Below are 19,163 nucleotides of genomic sequence, written 5' to 3'. Positions count from 1 at the left end.
AAACCTTTAGCATATTCTACATTGCTTATGATGGTTGGTAGATGGATTTTCTTTGGGAGCATATGTGAAGATGTTCCAAATTTTTCTTTGAAGATTGGAGTTCAGCAAGAAAAATGTACGTGTAGTAGAAGTTAACACCAGGATTTCCATGAAGAGGAGGTGTGCTAATGAAATGAAACTCTTGAAAATGATAGAAAAAACATTTTTTACAGTGTAGGATTAGAAATAATCAGCATGTGTGTTAGTGTCTCTAAGACACTATGAAAGGAGAAATGTGATTCAGTAAAAATATTTTTTCTTTATACAAATATTATAACATTACCTGTTTAAACAGATCTTAAAACTCAAGTGACTGCAAGCTGAAGAACTATTTCAGCTGATATTCAAAAACTAATATTCAAAACCACATTTATTTTTACATTATTGAAAACAGCTTTTAAGTAAATCTGCATAAGAAAATTTCCCATATAATTGAAGTTTCACTTTGAAAGTAACAGTCTTATTTATAGTTGAATGTTTAGAGGATCCTATATTATATATTTTACTCTTCATTTTGGTGTACTGTTACTCAGTTTAACCTTTTCTGGATGAAATCTGAATGTCATTCTGAACCCTAATTTTCAGTTTGGCATAGAGCAGGGCCTACATTAACCACTCAGTACATATTTAATGAATGAATGAATGAATGAACTAATGAACTGTACCCTTTATTTTCAAATCTAACCAGGAAAAGATCTGCTGCTGGTCTTAATTTTGTTGTCTTAAATGATTAGCTTAAAAAGAAATTCAGTAAATGTATAAAGTGTTACACTACCTAGATCCTCATATTTCAAGCTGTTTTCCTTCTCTCTAATTATGCCCTAAATTCTTTGCTTTGGTAAAGGAATGTCACACCATAAACAGGTGAGATGTATTTGATGTTTTAGGGGCAGGAGAATATAGTAACACAGAGCTTGTTGAGCTGTTCCTGAAGATAAAACCGCCTTTAGATATTTTCAGATTGTCTTCTGATGGGGAGTAGAAAAATGTTTAGAAGGACCCTTATTTACATGTTGTTTCTTACCCCCACGCTACCCATGACATTCAGACTGGCTGAGAGTGAAAAACCTTAAGGCTAATGTGGTGAAAGTATTGGCGTCTAAAAGAAGAAATCATAGCATAAAACAAGCTTCTTGGTGTTTTTATTATCTCCTTAATTGAGAATCTAATTTCATAGCACTATAGTGCATAGCATCACAGGGGCTTAAGTTTTTTTTAAACAGTGAAATATTTTAGGCATAAACAAATAGGGGAAAATGTAATAAGCATCTCTGTGTACACCACCTACCTTAAAAAATAAAACATTACAGATATTATTAAAACTTCCTGTGTTCCCTTTCCTCTACCCAGTGGAAATCACAATAGAATTTGATGTTTGTCATTCTTATTTTTCTTTTGATATTTTTACTACATATGTATGTATCAATGTTATATAATACTGTTTTGCATATTTTTTGAACTTTACATTAATGATATTTCTATACACCTTTAAAATGAACTTCAATGTTTTACCTATTCCTATATATTGAATATTTAATCCAATCAGTTTATAGTGTTATATAACATCCTGTTTAATTATACCATGATGTATTTACCCATTTTGTGGCTGATTTAACTTTCAGTGGCTTCCATTTTTTGCTTTTGCAAGCAATTCTTCAGTGAACATCTTTGAATATTTTCTTGTGACCATTTGTGAGAATTTCCCTAGGGTATTACCTAGGAGTAGGATTGTTAGACCCCAGAGTTAACATAGCTCCAACTTTGCTATGTAATGCCAAATTGTTTTACCAGATTGTACCCTCAGCTGCAGTGTTATTTTGTATCCTTGCTGGCTACTTGATATTTTCAAACTTTTAGTTTTTGCTAATCCAGTGGATGAGAAATGACATCTCACTGTTGTTTTAATCTGTTTCCTTAATTATGAGTGAGCTTGAGCATCATTATGTATGTTTATTGACCATTCGTATGTCCTCCCCTGCATATCTTTGTTGATTTTTCTATTGGTCTGTATTTTTTTTCTCATTGATTTATAGATATTGATATATTTTGGATGCTCTTTCTTGGTATGTTCATTACAAATGTATTCTCCCAGTTGGTAGCTTGTCTTGTCATTCTGTCTATCTATCTATCTATGTATGAAGGAAGATAAGTCTATAATTTTTGTAGTCAAATTTATCAGGCTTTTCCTTAAGGTTTTGTATGTACGTGTATGTGTGTGTACATGTATGTATTTTGTCTAAAAAACACTTTTAAACCCAAGATTATAAACATCTTTTCCTGTATTTTCTTCTAAGCATTTTATCATTTTGTCTATCATATTTAAACATTAATCTATGTTCAAATGATTCTTCAGTAATATTATTGGTAGAGATCCATTTCATTTTTTTTTCATAAGGATCACCAATTGTCCCAGCACCACTTATTAAACAGTGTGTCCTTTACTCACTGATTTTTGTTTGTTTGTTTTGTTTTTGTTTTTGTTTTTTACGGTACACGGGCCTCTCACTGTTGTGGCCTCTCCCATTGCGGAGCACAGGCTCCGGACGCGCAGACTCAGCAGCCATGGCTCACGGGCCCAGTCACTCCACGGCATGTGGGATCTTCCCGGACCGGGGCACGAACCCGTGTCCCCTGCATCGGCAGGAGGACTTTCAACCACTGTGCCACCAGGGAAGCCCTACTCACTGATTTTTAATGCCACCTCTGTTACCTGTTAAATTTCTATGTGTCCATTTTGGCTTTTCTTCAGCATCTGTAGTCCACCTCTCCTTTGCCTCTTGTAGTTTATAACCTTCTACCTTTCTTGCTTGAGGCGTTTCTTTAGATTTTAACTCAGTTCTATCACATACTTGTGGATTTGGGTAATATGATTTTAATAATTTTTCACCATTGTTTTTCTACCATAACATGTATTTTATCTAGTTGCCTAGATTGCGTTTCTATTTTTTTCATATTATCTCCCTTTGTTGATGGTGTTTCTTAAAAAAGGACCCATCATTCTATTTATTGATAGAAGTAATAGAGTTGAAAGTACAATGGAAAATGTGTTTGTAATCTTTAATCTTTAAAGTTTGCAAAAGGCAAACTTTCAAATATGCTTTTTAAAAAATAAGTTAAGCATAACCTGCTTTTTCTAAATGACTAGTAGAGTATTTTGTTTAGTACCTTAGAAAACAATGTTTTTTAGGCAATTTGATTCTGTATGAGTAGGCAGTATATTATACTTTGATTGAAATTTATTGAGTATTAGTCCTATAATGCTATTGTTAATTGATCATCTTTATTTTTTCAGATGATTGGAATCCATTTGCATACCCATATAAAAAACTGGATTTTGGAAAATGGGAGCTGTATATCCCACCAAAGCAGAATAGATCGGTCCTAGTACCTCATGGATCCAAATTAAAGGTACTTTCCTCCCTCCTGTTTTCATCTGAACTTACTATTTTCTTTTTGCCCTGTTTGAAAGGTTTGATTTAAACTATTAAAATGTAAAGTGATGCATGATAATTATGGGAGAAACAGTGTAAATTTTTAAATAGAGGAAAATTTAAGAGAAGTCATCACAAATTGAGATGTGTTAGACTGGAATTGTTTGGTTGGTAAGGTACTGAACTTATTAGTTGTATTATTATCAACTTTGGAAACCTTATAGAAGGATCACTGAATAACTGCAAAAGTTTAGTCTGGAAAACAGAAAGTTTGATAAAAAAAAAAAAAAAGAAACCTGTCTTCAAGTCAGCCGGGCAGAGAATTTTTACCTGTAGAGACAGACTTGATGCAATTGACTTTGTGATGAGCCACATAAATGTGGGAGGCTGTGTTGGAGACCCATGCCTTTTGGGGATACGATTTTCTTGATCTCTTTCTGCTCTTTGATATCAGGGCTGTTGCTTCTCCTGTTCTCCTTGATTAGCCTAGGGGCCTGCCTGTCCTCTACTTCCCCTCTGCTTTGGCTGACCATGCAGCTCTGCATTTAGGGTGTGCAGAGGCAGCACAGCTGCCCTCTTCTGTCTCCTCAAGGGAGGCTTGAAGGATGGGTCCCAAAGTCTGGATTACCTGTCACCGATTTGATTACATGAGAAGCGATCTAAATCCTTTAACATTTACTTGATTTTAGCCCATGCTCATATAATTATATAATATTTCCATGTCCCTTGTATCTCTTTCCCTTCCTTGGACATGTGATAGCATTCATAGCATTTTTCATGATAGATTCTGTAACTGAATTATATTTTTATTGGCATTTGTTATTTAACAATATTAACCAGAGCTAAAGTATATTTAAAATAAAAAATGTGTTGTATGTTTGTTTTGCAGTTTTTTACAAATAATGAAATTATAAGTGTACCTGACAATACTGAAATATTGCCACACATACTATAGTTACCAGAAGAGCATATTGTCTGGAATAAAGAGACATTTTTATATGGGATAGCAGCCAAGGTTCTCCTAAATCTGAAGTGAAAAGGAGAAAAAGTAGCTACAGTATACAATAAGAGGGATTTAAATTTAACATATATAATCCCTTTTCCAAGTCAGTATAAGCTTCACGAGAGCAGGGGCCTTTGCTGTTCTGTTTGCTAATACTGTATGTTTTCAATTCTTAGAAGAGTGCCTGGCACAGAGTAGGCACTCAAAAAATGTTTATTGAATGTTAAAGCCATTTTTAGGCCCAATCTTTGAAGGAGTAAACCATAGAGCTTGATTTTTCTATGGTCTGTAAGTCCTGATTTTAGGAAACTGTGAAGCAAGGCTACTATTATAGTACTGATTTCATTGTTGCTTTAGGTCTTTTGGACATTTGTTTTGTTATATTTTGTTTTTAAGAATTGAAATTTCCAGATTTTTAAAGTGCTGCAGAAATTTTTTTGTCTTCTTAAATTAGAAAATTTTATGGGCTCCAATTACCTACTCTTTGCATTAAATGGCGGGTGAATTAATTAATTTTTTACAGTTTTTAAAATTGAAGTATAGTTGATTTACAATATTATATTAGTTTCAGGTATACAACATAGTGATTCAGTATTTTTATAGATTATATTCCATTTAAGTTTATTACAAAACAATGGCTATATTTCCTTGTGCTTTGCAGTATATCCTTGTTGCTTATCTATTTTATAAGTAGTATTTTGTATCTCTTAATCCCATACTTCTATTTTCCCCCTCTCTCCTATCCTCTCCCTACTGGTAACCACTAGTTTGTTCTCTATATCCATGAGTCTCTTTCTGTTTTGTTATATACAGTGAATGAATTAATTTTCATGTGTTGTTTTTATACATTGGGAAAAATGATTACTAGGAATGAATGCTTATTAACATATACAGTTAATAATTATAGGCATTTGCCTCTCCCATCCAACTCTAAAACTTTTATATTTTCTCCTATGGTCTGAGTGTTTGTGTCCTCCCCCCAAATCATATGTTGAGATACTAATTCCTGATGTGATGGTACTAGTACATAGGGCTTTGAGAGGTGCATAAGTCATGAGCGTATAGACCTTCAAATAGGATTAGTGGCCTTAAAAAAGAAACTCCAGAGAGATCCCTAGCCCCTTTCACCACATGAAGATACAACAAGAACTCTGCAACCTGGAGAAGAGCCCACACCAGACCATGCTGGCAGCTGATCTTGAACTTCCAGCTTCCAGAACTGTGAGAAATCAATTTCTGTTGTTTGTAAGCCACTCAATCCCTGATATTTTGTTATAGCAGCCCAAATGGACTAAGGTGCTTTCAACACTATGCTATGTACTATACTATACTTTTTTTCATAAATTCATTTGACCTGGATGAAATGAAATAATAAAAAAAAATTTTTTAAAAGCATCTTTTACCTTTTTACTTAAAAAAAATCTATATCTAACAGTAAACATTCAAAAAATATCAATCAACTGTTGTGTAATCTTTCTTCATTATTATTCTCTAAAGATTTCAGTGAGGATAAATTTACTGGAAATTTAGGCCCAAAGTATCACTCATAGTGTTTAGATGTTTCAAATTTTGAGGAAACATTTAGACGCTATTATAATGTCAATATGGTGATATAATTAGTTTTTCACTTACGGGAAATGATTTATCAGATTTTCTTTGGGGGGGGGCTGGGGTTAAATTCTCTATTAAAAATCAACTAACTTAAGGTTTTTGGCCTTTCAATCTGAAATTGTCCCTAGGTAGTCTACCTTGGTAATTAAAAATCTTGTCTTAAATTGAACTTGAAAACTTATTTCATCCCACAAGGGATTGACCTTTATAACTCACTTGTGGATGTTTCTCTTACGAATTATCTGGTAACCTTTCTCAAAAAAGAATATTACCTACCATTGAAATAATAGCTTTATTTTCTTTCCAAATACCTGGTCTTTTCAATTGAACACTTTGGAAGAAGATAGCCCATTGCTTATATGGTCACGTAAATGTCTCCTTTCCATGTTTTTAAGTGAGTTTACTAAACAAAATATTTAAAAAGTAAAGTAATAAGGTGAGGAGGTCAGTGAAAGACCCCACGTCAGGAAAAGTGAGAGGTTGGGGAAAGTGAACTTGAAAGGTGGGTTGGGGGCAAACTGAAGAATTCCTTTCTTTTCTTCTGATTTCCATTTTCTTCTCTTTTTAAAAAAATCATTCCTATTAATATCCATATGACTAGCAATGGCAATTAAAATTGTCTTCTTTTAAGTGTTTAGGATGTTTATGCACTTTAACTTTTCCTTGCCAAATCAGTAACAAAATGGACTAGGGTAAAGGTTTTTTGATACCAGACTTTTAACCTTTTTGAAGGATCATGTATTAATCATCTAGATCTACAATAACAAAATACTGTACTGTGGGTGGCTTAAACAACAGAAATTTAATTTCTCACAGTTCTGGAGGCTGGAAGTCTGAGATCAGCCAGCATGGTTGAGTTCCAGTGAGTTCTTTTCCTCGCTTACAGATGGCACTCACATGGCACTAATCTTATCAACAGGCCCCATGCTCATGACCTCATTTAAACCTAATTATCTCCCAAATGTCCTGTCTCCAACTACCATCACAGTGGGGTTAGGGCTTCAACATATGAACTTGGTGGGGGGCACAGTTTGGTTCAGAGCAGATCATATTGCTTTCTGAATTATATTTAGATGTTATACAATTGATTGGTAGAAAAGGGTCATGGAACTTAATACCTACATTTGCAGTTTTCTCAGATGAGACACATGAAAGAAATTAGAGATTATTTTACATTCATATTTAATTTAATCCTCACGGTAACACTGTGAGATAAAATACTGTTATTATATATTCATTTCATAGATGAGTACACTGACATTTAGAGAGGTTAAGTAGATGGTATTGCCTGGACTTGAATTCAGGCTTGTCTAATAGCAAAGTCCATGGTCCTAACCATCGTGCTACACTGCTGGTCAAGCTAAGGGTTCATAGAGAGAAAAAGGAAAAAACAAGTGATACAGAGGAAGTAGAACTTGAGCCTTGTCTCAGGTCTAACTAATTATTTTATACCATAATTGCTTTTGCTTTTTTGTGTGGGGACTATTGTCTCCATTTTTCAGTGTACTGAGTATTGAAGTGACCTTCCCTGAGAATAGAAAGGAGATAGAAAGTTTGTGGAAAGAGTTTGCGTTTTAGAGAATAAGAGATCAGATTGATTACATAAAGTGAAACTAGTTATTGAGGGCTAGAATGAGATTGCTAGGCAGAAGGATGCCACCGGGCAGGGATGTGGCATGTTGAAAAATTAGTATCTGCATATTTGCTTAAGAAGGTTAATCTCATAAGCACTTCATCCTTTATTTCTGGACTATTTTCTTGTGTCATTTCTTCATCTATTTCCTTCTCTCCACATTTTCTATTAACTGTTTTAGGATATTCTAGTATTTCGATATTGAATCTCCTAGATTTTCTTATCTTTTTGTCAAGTTCCCCATCATTTTGACTTTCTGTTCCATTTTGAGAAGTTATCTTCCAACTGTATTATTTTAGTAATCACATTAAAAACATTTCTAATAAAATGCCTGTGTTGTCTACCTTTTGTGTAGATCCTGTCATTGTTAAATATTCAAAGATAGTTTTATCTTTTTGAAAGTATTATAGATGTTTTATTTTTTCTCCCAAGTTTTCTTCTTGTTCCCCCACCCCCTCACTGTTTCTTTCAGATTTTCTTTTCCTGTGTGTTTTTGGTTTTTTTTAGTCCCTTGTCTTTTGTGTTGCAGGCTGTCTTGAAATGGCTGGTGATCCATGATAATATCATTTTAGAATGAGTTAGGAAAAAACAATTGAAAATTCTGTTTTTGGTGTGCTTTGTTCCTGGTGATCTTCACTGTTGGGTAGTCAGAAAGTGAGATAGCCTTTATATTGATGGAAAGAAGTGGAAGTTTTTCTCTGGGGTCATTTAGTTTTTGCAGAGGTGAATCTTCCAGTCTCTTACAAGGGATGAGTGTAAAGGGTATGGAGTGGAGGAAGTTTTATGTGGCTACTGGCATCCTTGCATAAGGACAGGGAAAGTAGATAAGGGTCCCAACTTTCAGTAAGACTGAATCCTCCTATTTTTAACCATATGATTCACACCTGCCATTTGCTATGCTCATTGTCTCTGAACTTGGAGCCTTCCTAGTTCAGTGTTTTTCAGAGAGTGAACCTCTGATCTCCCATTTGAGGGGTGAGAGGTGGCATTTTGGAGGAATACACGTTTATCTGTATGGGTTAGGGAAAGGCTCTGCTGAAGAGCCTACAGTGCCCTTGTTTAACACTGCATCTTACCTTCTGCCATAGTACTAGAAGCCTCCAGATGCTGAGTTTCCTAGGGCTTCTGTGAAGCAAACTGACCAGCTCTCTTCAGTTTCTTCCTCTGCAATAGCAGATTTTAATTTTTTCCTGTCTACTTACTTCCTTACCACTCCAACTACTTTCTAAGTTCCAAAAACTTGTTGAAATTTCTGTTCTCTTGTTGCCTCCTTTTCTGTCTTTCTCTGTTAATACTTTTTGTATTCCTTTGCTGTTATTTATTTTAACAGAAGTTTGGTAGGTTTGTTATTTTGATTATATTTCTTAAACCCCCGTATTTAAAAGAAAGCAGAAAAAAATACATCTTCCAGATAGAAGAATATTTTATAATTCTGGGGCCTCATTTGAGTATTACATTCTTATCGTATGCCATGATTATAAAATTTTGATCAGACTGATTATTTCTCGCTTGTGGTGTCTTTACATATTATTATATGTGATAAAGATTTTCTTCTCTATGACTGACAGAAAATCCTTTACTCACTTCACTTGTTACCTGGTTCAACTTAATCAACCTTTAAGACCCTGAAATATCTAATTGTGGGAGAATGTGTAGGTCAAATTAGATGCACTTTCCTTTACCACAGAGCTTATAATTCTGTGTTTGCAAAATACACCATGAATGTTAATGAACCTAAATAACGTACTAGGAAATGGTCTTCCTCTGTAGATGAGAATAAAGGCTTTTTAATTGATTCATTTTTCTTTTGTTTTTTTCTGAAGCTCTCTAGAATGTTGGCAGGAAACACAAAATAAATCTGTAAATTTCCAAAGCGGGCTTTTTACCAATATTTAGCATAACTCTGTTTGCCTAGAGGGTGGGTGAGGTAGAAAGTGTGAGTGTTTCCTTCTATTTTGAGCATGCTCCACATTAATTTATCAGATTTTACTCTTTTTCTTTCTTAATATCTTAGTTAGCACATATTTAGTTTTATATTTTCTGCACTCGACGTATTGCAGTGTTTTCCCTGGATGTATGTGAAGAAATAAAAAACAAAATGCCTGCACTTTGAATTTATTGCCCACTTGGAGAAAACTCACCATAAACAAATGAGTCACTTGAGCATTCTGTGGCTGGTAAGGGAGTAGAGGAAGAAGCTTATTTATTTTTGAGAGGTTTATAACAGGAAAGTAAGAATAAGTAAATAGAATATGTGGTTGTTTCTTTTTTATATTTGTTAGTTCCTTTCATTTTTGGTTAAATATTAATGGGGCTAAGAGGGGACCCAAGAACGAAGATGACAGGGAGAGAGGACAAGGATTAGAAATAGATTCTTAGGAAACTGGAAAGATGGAAAAGAATAAAGGTCACAGGTTGAATAGTTAGTTAGGGAATGATTATGGAAAGAGATGCATTTTAAGCTTGGTCTTGAAGGAGTTAATGGATTAGATTAATGAATAGGTTGTCAGGGGTCTATTAGAGAATAAAAGAAAATAAAGTTAAGCAAGATTATACAGGAATTAACCAATTCTATATGAGAGACAGTGGTCAGTTTGACTTGTATTGACTTATAAAGATGTCACATGTGTAAGGAGACTAAATGGAATAATGAATCTATTTTAGGAAATTTTACTCTAAAAGCGTGCAGGGTCCTACAATTGCTAAATTTTGGCAGAGATTATTTTTTGCTTTTTCTTAAATCCTACATTTCTTACTTTAAGAAAAACCTCAATAATTAAAAAAAATGAACAATTTATTCTTTAACCTGTGGTGTTTTTTGACCCTTAATGACCTCATTTTTTTTTCCCTCAGAAATGTTCATTCTCTCTCTTCTAGAGCATATAAAAATGCTGAAGTAATCTTATTATCAATGAACAAAAATTAGTCACTGTTAATGGATCCTGAATGTTCTTTCTTTTTCTTTTATGTCATAAAGATTCCTAGAAAGAAGAACTTTACTATCATGTACATCTTCTCTTTCTATACCCTCACTTCCAATTCATTGTTTTCTATCCTCTCCTACTCTGATTTAATAAAAAATAAAGTAAAATGGTCCAAGTAGCTGGATGATGATAATTTAAATTTAAGACCTATGAATGAAGCAATATAAATCTCATTTACCATTATGAATCATTTGAACCCATATTCACATTAGTATTTCATATAAATTTATAGATGATTTCTACTGTGTCATGGCCTGTGATAGGATCTGAATCTTCTGCAGTTCCTGAGTGATCATTTCTAGTTATGTCACGGGTAAAATACATTCTTTTGCTGTGTACCACCTGCCAACTCAAACTTGTCATAAATCATTGCTTTTGCAGCTTACTTGTTAACACTTTCTTTTCTTATGGCACATCCTGTAGAAATTCTTTTAGTGATGACTTGAGATCTTATGTATTTGTCTAGGATTTTATATTTCTGGTTTTGTCTTATATCCAGTGTTGCTGATAAAATCCTGATAATTTGATTTTTATTCCTTTGTATGTAATCAGCCCTTTCTCCTGGTAGTCACTTGGATTTCCTCTTTATCCTTCATGTTCTAAAAATTTCACTATTCGCTGTCCTAATACAGGATTTCATTTATTACTCTTTTCTTGAAATGGTCTTACCCTCATAAATCATCTTCTTGGTTCTCATTTTCCCCCCATCCATTTTCATATTAGAGCCATAGTCATCATTCTAAAATTTGAAATCTTCTCATGTTATCCTTCTGACTATAAACCTTTGTGATAAACTCTCCCCACACCTGATTTGGTTATAGACAGGGTTTTCAAACTGTGTGACAAGAAGCTGACCAGGTCAGTTTTCAGATTCTCCAGCACTCATCTGAAATAAGGAGATTCCTTTTCTGTTTTATAGTTGGGCTCCCATGTATGTTTATGTCTAAATAATGATTTTTTTGTTTTAAAAGAATTGAACAACAATGACCTCTAGGCTGAATTCCATACTCCTTAGCTTACCATACAAAGCCCTCCCTGCCCTGGCCATTGGGTTCCTCTCCAGCTTTGTCTTTATCCTTGTCTTAGTCTGTTTGGGCTGCTATAATAAAGTACCATAGCCTAGGCGCCTTATGAACAACAGAAATGTATTTCTCCCAGTTCTGGAGGCTGGAAGTATGAGGTCAGAGTGCCAGCCTGGTAGAATTCTAGTGAGGGCTCTTTTCTGACTTCCAGCTTCTCACTGGTAATGTCTCTTCACATGGTGGAGAGCAGAGAGAGGAAGCAAACTCTCTAGTGACTTTAATAAGGGCATTAATTCCATTCCTGTGAGCTCCAACCTCTTGATCTCATTCTAATGCTAATTACCTCCCAAAGGCCCTACCTCCTAGTACTATTACACTGCGGGGGGGGGTTGGGGGGGGGTTTCAACATATAAATTTTGCAGGGGACACAAACATTCAGTCCATAACAATAAGGTATACTGTCCATACTGAATTACTTGCTGTTGCTTAAATGCTGTTCTGGTCATATCTCAGCAAATGCAAAGACAGCATCCCTTTTATGTGGAATGGCTTTCCCCTATTTTAGTAATCTGACAAACTCCTAGTCTTTGATATAGAGTTTATATGCCATTTATTTTTGGTGAAGTTTTTCATAATCCCGAACGCCACTTTCTACTTACCAAATATCCCTTCTGCCATAAGCCTCTCTAGAGCCTGTTTCCACTATACTCACTGTGATGATATGTACTTTTAGAGTGTGAACTTTTTGAGGACAGAGTCAGCGTCTTGGTCATCTTTGTGTCTCTGGAACCTAGTAATATCTGATTCATAGAAGCTATTCAATAAATGTTTATTGACTGCATGGATGAAAGGGTTAGGAATCATTAGGTAAGTACACTTGCTACTGTTGGAAATATTTTTGCATATGCACGTTATACAGAAAGTGAAAGAAATTTATAGAGTGTGTTTCAGTAATTTTAAATTTTCTATAAGTTTAGGCATCTTCAGCCTGTAGAATTGCTGTTTATAGGAGGAATGCTGTTGATACCAGGGTTAAAGACAAGCAAACAAAATAACTGAAGTAAGCAAATATTGGTCTGGAAATCACAGTTTGTTTTAATGAGTCTTTAGCATTTTCTATGTTACTTTTAAAACAAAGATTCTTGTGAGTCACTGTTTAGAGAACTTAATATTAGAAAAAAAGTTTGCCTTTCTCCTGAAGATTTGAAATGCTTATTTTCATCTTATGGTTCCCCCCCGCCTCTTTCTGTTGTCTGTCAGAAGACTTAAAACTTAAGTGAATTGTACACTTGCAATAACCATCCAGCTCCAGTCCTAGACCATGATCTTGTCTCCTTGCCCTCCAGCCCTTCTCTCCTTCTGACCACTTTCATTGTAACTGCTGAATTTTTCTTCTCATTTTATTTTTAAGTATATTATATTTTAAAATTCTGAGTAGTCTTTTTTTCTTTTTTGGAAGTAAGAAGAATATAAATTAAATGTACATAAATCTGTGAATAAGGGCAGGGAATTATTTCAAATCAGGATTCAAATCTGTTTTAATATTTCTTTAAATCACCTATGAATAAATGGACAATGCCTAATTATTTTTCCTTATATAGTTCAGAACCAGTTAGTTAGGAGGCTACAGAATGGATTTACTATGGGATGTGCCAGAGGTCAGAGTGTTTAGGCGTTTAGATGAGTACTGTGAAGAGAGAAAAGTCCACTTATGGGATGATGTCACTCTTACCCCAAATAAATAACTAGATGTTACTTCTCTCTGCATAAAGCACATATCATCTCTGTTTTAGACTTTTTCCTCCTGGAAAGCTTTCGCTAACTTTGAAGAATATTTGCTTTTGACACAATGAAATAGAAATCTGGGATGCACTGTTGCTGTTATGACTGTTTTATTTACGGCACAATAGATTATGGTGAAAGAAAAAATAGTTCAAATGTCTCTTTCACATATGTAGATGAAAACTTATTACACCTTGCATATATTAAGCCTGATTTCCTAGTTTTCCATGGTAGGGCTCAGGATTAGGAGCTGCTTGGATTATGTAGTTTTCTTTTCCCTTTTCATTTTCATCTAAAGCCCTGCAGAGAATAGGAGATTGTTGGTGAGATATCAATGGCAGTATAGGGATTGCTTTCTGGAGTCATTATGAATTAAGAGCTAATGGGTAGCTTTCTTTGATAGCTCGTTTATAATTGAGTACAGATAGATGAAAATCAAACACAAAGGGAACTCAATTTTATCATTAATTTTGACTTTGTTTAACAGATGATTTCTGGGCACCACAGCAGCCTTCCTAATTTGTCTGTGTATGATGAAGAAACTAATCATACACAGCTCAGAGAACAAATAACATACGTTTCCCAAAGAGGTCACCTTCAGAGACAAGTACAAGGGAAAAAACCCCCACAAACCTGTTGATTTCTTTCTTTTCTCCTATGTTTTTTCTCTGTTTACCTTCTTTTAAAAATGCAGTACGTAAAATAATTTCATAATTTAAAATATGCAGTGATTGACTATCCAGAAGTTATAGCCTAAACTAGGCTATAAATATAATCCGGTTTGTTCCTTGTAAAAGGCTTCCTTTCTTTCTTTCCTTTATCGGATAGCCCTTACTATGTGCCAGTTACTATTTTAAATATTACAAATATTAATTTATTTAGCCCTCATAACAGCCCTATTGGGAAAGTCCTATTATCAATCTTCCCCATTTTTTCAGATGAGGAACTGAGGCACAGAGAGATGACATAATTTGCTCAAAGTCACATAGCTAGCTGATATCTGGCAGAGCTGGGATTCAAACCCAGGAAATCTGGCTATAGAGGTTGTGTTCTTAACATTATGTTATGTTGCTATAATATATTAGTTTAATTACAGCTCCTGTGATTTCTTGATAACTGTTTAAAAACACCACCAAGCATAGCCTTCGGCTAAAATGATAAACCTTTGCAAATCCTAATATGTTTTTTTAGAATACATGTTTTCTTATGAGCAAGTAGCAAAGACAGTAATGCATTTGGGAGCACACAGAAACAAATTTGACATTGTTTAAGTTTTAGGAATATTCAATAGAACATATGCTATATGTAATATATATATTTAAGTATACACAAACACATTTGTACACACATGCACACGTGTATATTTTATTTTATACACGTATATATATTTTATTTTGTCAAGGACCAAAATAACAGTGTTTGAATAAAGATAGATGATTGTTTCTCTTTGAAGTAAAAGTCTAAATCAGTAAGTGCTTTGTGGACAGGCTGCTTCTGCTACATGTGTATGTTCAGACCAGGTTCCTTACATCCCGTTGGTCTTCTGTCTCCAAGTATGTTATCTATATGATAAACAACACTCACCATCTCTCTGTGTTTCTTGCAGAAAGAGGAAAACAAGGTCAAGGCATTCTCTTTTAAGGATGTGAACACATCATTTATATATACATCCTTTTGTCCAGATCTTTGTTACATTGGCTATCCTAGCTGCAAGGAATGTTGAGAAATGTGGCTTTAGCTTTGGGGCCATTTGTCCAGCTAAAATTCAGCAGGTTCTGTCTTATTTAAAGGAAAATAGAGGGTTGATTTTGGAATACAATTAGCATTTACTGCTATAGCCATTTAAAAGGAACTTTTTAAGGAAGAATTAACCTTGTGCTAGAAACTCACTTTTTTTATACTTCTCAGAACAACTGTAAGTAATGTATCCTTTTTTTAATTTGTTATGCTATAGAAACACATTGTTTTAAAACTTTTATGATTTAATTCATTATAACAGAAAAAGTGTGGTGTTCTTAATAATAAAAGAAAGAAAATTTGGAGGATATAGCTGATAATATTAATAATATACACTCAAGGATATAACTAGTATTATTCATAGAGTGCAATCATAATGGTATGCTTTTAGATCATTGCAAACACCAACATTAAACAAATAAAATGAAAGTAAAATCCTAAAGCAATCTGGAATTTATTAGATATTATGTGAGGCTTAAAACTTTGCCATTTTTGGAAGGATGACCAAATTATCATGAAGTGCCAGTCTCACTTTTAATGCTATTTTTAGTTTGACAACAATTTCTGCACAAAATAAGAGCAGGATTTTAATGAAAGCACTGCATGTAAATATAGCAGTGTGAGATGTAAAAGCATACTGAGCAGAATCAGCAACTGACAGCAACTAGGCTCTAACCTGGTTTTCTTGAATAGCACAATTGAGAATGTAAACCGACCACCTCTGTGACGGAGAATTCATAGGACAGCTGGATGGGTACTGTTGAGATACCTAAATTTAAATTAGGGTTCAAGAAGAATGATTTCCCTTCCCTTCTTAAAAATGCTAAATTGGTATTGGCTCTAATCATTTATTTTTTGTGTTGGTGGCGAGCATTTTTGAATACGCATACTTAAATCTTCACTCTTTTTAAAAAAATGTTCTGTAGGAACATCAGATAAGAAGGAAAGGGTGTGAGCCAGCATTTATGTGTAAAGTTGTAATAATTAATGAAAGTGATTTTCAAGATATTTTACACAGTATTAGAAGAGCTTTAGAAAGAAGACTGCTTTTTAAAACTAGTAAGTTGGTTAAACATTTTAAGTGCAACCATTAGTAAATGGAATCTTATTAAAATAATTATATTCTCAAAATCTATCTTTTCTAAAAGATATTTTAGGATAAAATTATTAAATATGGGGAGGACAGAAGCACCTTAAAATGTTTCAGTTATATCCTTGAGAGAATATTTTAAACAAAAATACTTTTGGTAATTTTTATATCTTCGTAGGAGACCCGTCAGCATGCTGGTTTTGGCCTCTCTGTTCCTTTACCTCCTCTGCTCTAGGGATCTTACCCTTCTCCCAACTCAGTTTCACTAAGTTGCGTGATCCACAGCCATCCACTGTGGTGATCATACTGTAGATTTTGCCTTTATTCATAAACCCTTCATTCCCCATGTTTTTGGACTCGCATGTCCAGAAAACTCTGTGTAGCAGTATCCCGAAGCACTGGTTCTCAAACTTTAGCTCGTATCAGAAACACCTGCCAGCCTTGTTAAAAGACACACCCCAGAGTGTCTGATCCAGTAGGTCTGGGATGAGTTTGAAATTTTGAATTTTCACAAGTTCCCAGATGATGCCACTGTTGCTGGTTCAGGGACTATAATTTGAGAACAGTTCAGAGGACTCTGTTATTGCTTAGTACATCCATTAGTTGATAATGCTTTAAAAAACAAAACTGTGTCCTCCAATCTTGTTTCTTTTTCTTTTCTTTCCTTGTTTTGTTTGTTTTGTTTTGTTTTGTTTTAATTTGTGGATCTTGAGGAGGTCTCTTGCAAGAACATGTTTGTTTTATTTTGACTAGTTGTATACAGCTGTTTTAATTCTAACAAGGAAGAATATGGGCCAGGTGCAATAAAGGGGTACTTGAACAAGACTTTATATTTTACTTTGCTGAGCAGAGAAATAAGTCATGGAGACCTTTCTCAGCCCTTCTACCCCAATACAAGATTAGGATATATGAATTCATGTAGTCACTTTATATTAAGTCAGTTCTAGGAGTCCTGCTACAGCAATTTTCTTAGATGCAAAGCATTGGAGATGAAGTTGGAATAACCATGTCAATGTTTACTAATTTTATTTTTAATTTTTTTAACTTTTTATTTTATATTGGAGTATAGCCAATTAACAATGTTGTGATAGTTTCAGGTGCACAGCAAAGCGACTCAACCATACATATACATGTATCCATTCTCCCCCAGACTCCCCTCCCATCCAGGCTGCCACATAACATTGGGCAGAGTTCCCTGTGCTATACAGTAGGTTCTTGTTTGTTATACTTTTTAAATATAGCAGTGAGTACATGTCGATCCCCACTCCCTAACTATCCCTTCCCTCCACCCTTCCCCACAGCCCCCACCACTGGTAACCATAAGTTCATTCTCTAAGTCTGTGAGTCTGTTTCTGTTTTGTAAATACGTTCATTTGTATCATTTCTTTTTAGATCTGCGTATAAGTGTTATCATGCGATATCTCTCTTTGTCTGACTTACTTCACTCAGTATGACAATCTCTAGGTCCATCCATGTTGCTGCAGATGGCATTATTTCATTCTTTTTTATGGCTAAGTAATATTCTATTGTATATATGTCCCACATCTTCTTTAGGTACTCCTCTGTCGATGGACATTTAGGTTGCTTCCATGTCTTGGCTATTGTAAATGTTTACAAATTTTAGAGTCCATCTACTAACTTGTTAGCTGGGTGTCATGAAAAGTTATTTTGTATAGTGAGTTGGATAAAAAAGACTTTGGAATATATAAGTTCATTATATGCCGTTTATGGCTTTGAGTAAGTTACATAGCTGAGCCTTTTGACTATCCCCCAGTCTGTATTAAAAAAAAAAAAACTAATACATTTCAAAAAATTTCAAAGAAAGAGTACTCAAATAGATTTCAACTTTCTGATTTTTCATATTTACAATAAATAAGAAATATAATGATTGTTTTTATTCTCTCACAGTACATATTTCGTTATTTAAATTTTTGTTCTCTCATAATACATCTGATAGAACAAACCTCCTTTGAGTGTACTACCCAATAACACTATTCAGTGCAGTACCATGTCTCACTTGAATATCTAATATGTACTTGATACCACGTAACATTACTCCTGTGCACTCTGCCTATTAGATGGCTTTGACATTATGTTGGTGCCGATACTACTTATATTTCAGAGGATATGTATCTCCATGTTCCCTTGACTGGTGATAATAACATAATAAATACAAGCATGGACTCCAACCAGACTACCTGTGTTCACTTGCTGTTTCCAACACCTGCTAATGGTGTGAACTTTGGCTAATCATTCTCTTACCTCAGTAGCTTCTTCTAAACTGGGAATAATAATCATACTTACCCCCTAGAATTGATGGGAGGGTAAAAGCACTCACAACAATGTCTGGTACTTAGTTAATGCTCTGTAATCTCAACTGTTTTCTTTTCCATGCATATGTGCAGAGGCCATGTTTATTTAGCCTTTAATTCTCACATCTTTGTAGACTTCGTGAGCACAGGCCAAATATTTTATAAATTTGCATAATAAGCCAGTATCTGATGAGTCTGTAAATCAGCATTATCTCCCTCCCTACAAAATGCTCTGTTTCCTGAGATTCAGCTGGTGTGTTCATGGGATTACTCCACCAATGTCTGAAAATTCACTAGAGTGTTTATAGAAAGTGTGTGCTTTGCCCAGCACTTATTTATGTAAAGAATTTTATGTGCTTTTGAACATTCATTTTCTTAACTCAAAGTTTACATTTTAAGAATCTTGGAACTATGTATAAAATCTCTGTACAACATTAAAAGAAATCTTAATGAAATGTTATGAGAGAGATCAAGGAGATTGTCAGCCAAAATGAAACTACCACAGTGAAGATGGATAGA

The 19,163-nt window shown here is 34.4% G+C and overlaps 1 protein-coding gene across 1 annotated transcript in view; it reads left to right on the top strand.

Annotated features, from left to right (window-relative positions):
• The window catches only part of GBE1 (1,4-alpha-glucan branching enzyme 1), a 297,767-nt gene that overhangs the window by 100,763 nt on the left and 177,841 nt on the right, over positions 1-19,163 (top strand). The window contains exon 3 of the mRNA XM_082840201.1: positions 3,332-3,447. Coding sequence (XP_082696327.1) covers positions 3,332-3,447 — 116 coding nt within the window. The remainder of the gene's footprint in view (positions 1-3,331; positions 3,448-19,163) is intronic.

The sequence above is a fragment of the Leucopleurus acutus genome (genome assembly GCF_964270905.1).
Source record: "Leucopleurus acutus genome assembly, chromosome: 5".
NCBI lineage: Eukaryota > Metazoa > Chordata > Mammalia > Artiodactyla > Delphinidae > Leucopleurus > Leucopleurus acutus.
Note: the sequence above shows the minus strand (reverse complement) of the source record. Positions and strands in the feature narration are given on the sequence as shown.